Raw genomic sequence first — 2,290 nt, 5'->3', positions numbered from 1 at the left:
AATCAATGATGATTAATTGTTAAGTTGAGAACAGGGTACTAACATTCCATTCAACGTGATTTTGCTGGTATGGAAGTTTACTATGCCTATAGGTTTTACGTTTTTTTGCAAATGACAAACTTCACATGGTATAATTTATGTTTTGGAAATCTACTAACCGGTTGAAACATTATTAATAATTACTCGTTTTAATGTAATGACAAATCTTCACATGGTATCAGAATTAAAACATTAGCCCGGATTCGATTCAAATTACCAAGGAGGGTGTTGGACTATAACCAATGTTACACTAAATAGATGCCATAAAGTAACTACCACTCTAATAACATAAAACTAATTACCCACCTAAAATGATATTAATGCTTCCTAAATTTATTAATACCTACAATTGTTTGTGTAATTGCAAGGTTACAAAACAATACTAATCATGTTGCTTTGATAGTTGAAATACTGTTTTCTTATCAAGATAAGATAGGATTCATGGTGCAGTATTTGGTAAATTTATTAATACCTACAATTATTTGTGTAATTGCAACGTTACAAAACAATACTAATCATGTTGCTTTGATAGTTGAAATACTGTTTTCTTATCAAGATAAGATAGGATTCATGGTGCAGTATTTGGTAATTTTCACTTGATATCTATCAGCATCTACACTTTAACCTTATGGATAAGAAGTGGGATAAAAAGACAGATACAAGGCAGATTTTAATTTATCAAAAACGGTTTTCCATAATAAAATGAGAAGCATAGATTTACATAATATAAAGATGCGGCCCTTTCATCAACTTGATGATAATTAACAAAACATTTTGAATCCTATATAGCGCCAGTAAGGATAACTTTATTCAGAGTTCACACGATTATCAAATTCAGAGCTGATTTTCATGAGTGCCACTCTGAAAATGACGTAATCTCCAATCTACAGCATGAATTGATTACTAGTAACACAGCAGAACCCATGTTCTCGTATATCAAGTTATTATCAGCAGTCTGTAGACAATCTATTATTAAACGGAAGATGCCACAGGTGTGTTTCCTTTTTGAGGCTGTGCTGTAGTTGTAACCACGTAGGTTTCCTGGTCACAACAATAACTCTCTGTGAAGAATGCACCTTGAATGAGGAAAATGTAGAATAGCTTTGTTCCGGTTAGAATAATAAGAAATAACTCCAACGTTCTCTGCAAACAAATGCAATGTCACCAATGTTAATATAAAACGCCATTAATGATGAATTCCATAAGCAACTATTATGGGCAGAAACATTAATGATGAGATAACATCCAGACCAGCTTTGAGTTTTGCCCGCCGATAGCGATCTCCTTGCATGCCAACCTGCAGTTTGTGTTGAAAAATAATTAGATCGTCTTCCATTTCAGTTCATAGATGACTCAGATGTTATATAATGTTATCACAAGTTATGTAGCTTTGTAGTTATTATATATACATACCCCATAGCGAGTAGTGTGAAAGCCCAAGCGGTCATGGCAGATGCGGCACTAGAAGCCAAACTGTGGGCAGTCCAAACCCGGAGGTGATGGAGCCCCGAAAGGCTTGAAGCAGCTCCTACCACGGCAGCTGTCAAAGCAAAAATAACCATGAATCCTGTGGCTTCATTCCCCATTGGAAAATAAACTGGAGAAAATCCAGTAGGAAGAGCTGTTCCGGGACCTGCAAATTTTCATCACACAATCAATCAGCAAAACTCTCAACAGCACACAAACAAATTATGCGTAGAAGAAGAACAGTATGTATTTTGGGGTTAGACATTAATAGCTACCAGTAGAATAAGTGTGGTCGAGGGCTTTGTTGAGAACCCATCCTGCAATAACACCTATTCCCACATACATGCAGAAGTTCCACAGCAAGAGAAAACCCACCAGAGATTTCACTAGTCGACATGCCATTATAATAATACTAGCCCTGCTCTGCAAATTATTAGTACTGACCAAACCGACCTAGATTTAGAAATGCAAAAGTACCACTTATTAATCTATACTGCACACCAAGGCTTAATCTGTTGAGGGCTAGACAAAGCTGAGAATACTTCTCTAGATATCTCCCAAGGGAAGAGATGATGTATTTATGAATGGGTGGAAAGTAAACAAGCGACCCTCAAAGGAAAGCGCCAAGGGAGATAGAGACAGAGTACCCCCACAAATGGGAAATAGTAGGAGTGGTAGTTCAATCAAATAGATCTGTTTATCCAACTCTCAATGCCTTGCCTTACAAGGCAAGGTGATATCACCTTGAAAGCTTTTACAGCATCCCCATCTTGTCCATGAATCC

The 2,290-nt window shown here is 36.7% G+C and overlaps 1 protein-coding gene across 1 annotated transcript; it reads right to left on the bottom strand.

Annotated features, from left to right (window-relative positions):
- Window positions 1-755: 755 nt before the first annotated feature.
- Window positions 756-2,070, bottom strand: LOC149197380 (membrane protein PM19L-like). Its single transcript, XM_089403899.1, has 4 exons — window positions 1,782-2,070; window positions 1,453-1,672; window positions 1,291-1,336; window positions 756-1,182 (listed from the first exon to the last, which is right to left on the bottom strand). The coding sequence occupies exons 1-4, from the start codon at window positions 1,906-1,908 to the stop codon at window positions 1,012-1,014; spliced, it is 564 nt and encodes a 187-aa protein (XP_089260025.1). The 5' UTR covers window positions 1,909-2,070; the 3' UTR covers window positions 756-1,011.
- Window positions 2,071-2,290: the final 220 nt, after the last annotated feature.

This window comes from Pinus tabuliformis, chromosome 2_2 (genome assembly GCF_031772625.1).
Source record: "Pinus tabuliformis cultivar Carrire ecotype Pingquan chromosome 2_2, CPIR1, whole genome shotgun sequence".
Lineage (NCBI taxonomy): Eukaryota > Viridiplantae > Streptophyta > Pinopsida > Pinales > Pinaceae > Pinus > Pinus tabuliformis.
Note: the sequence above shows the minus strand (reverse complement) of the source record. Positions and strands in the feature narration are given on the sequence as shown.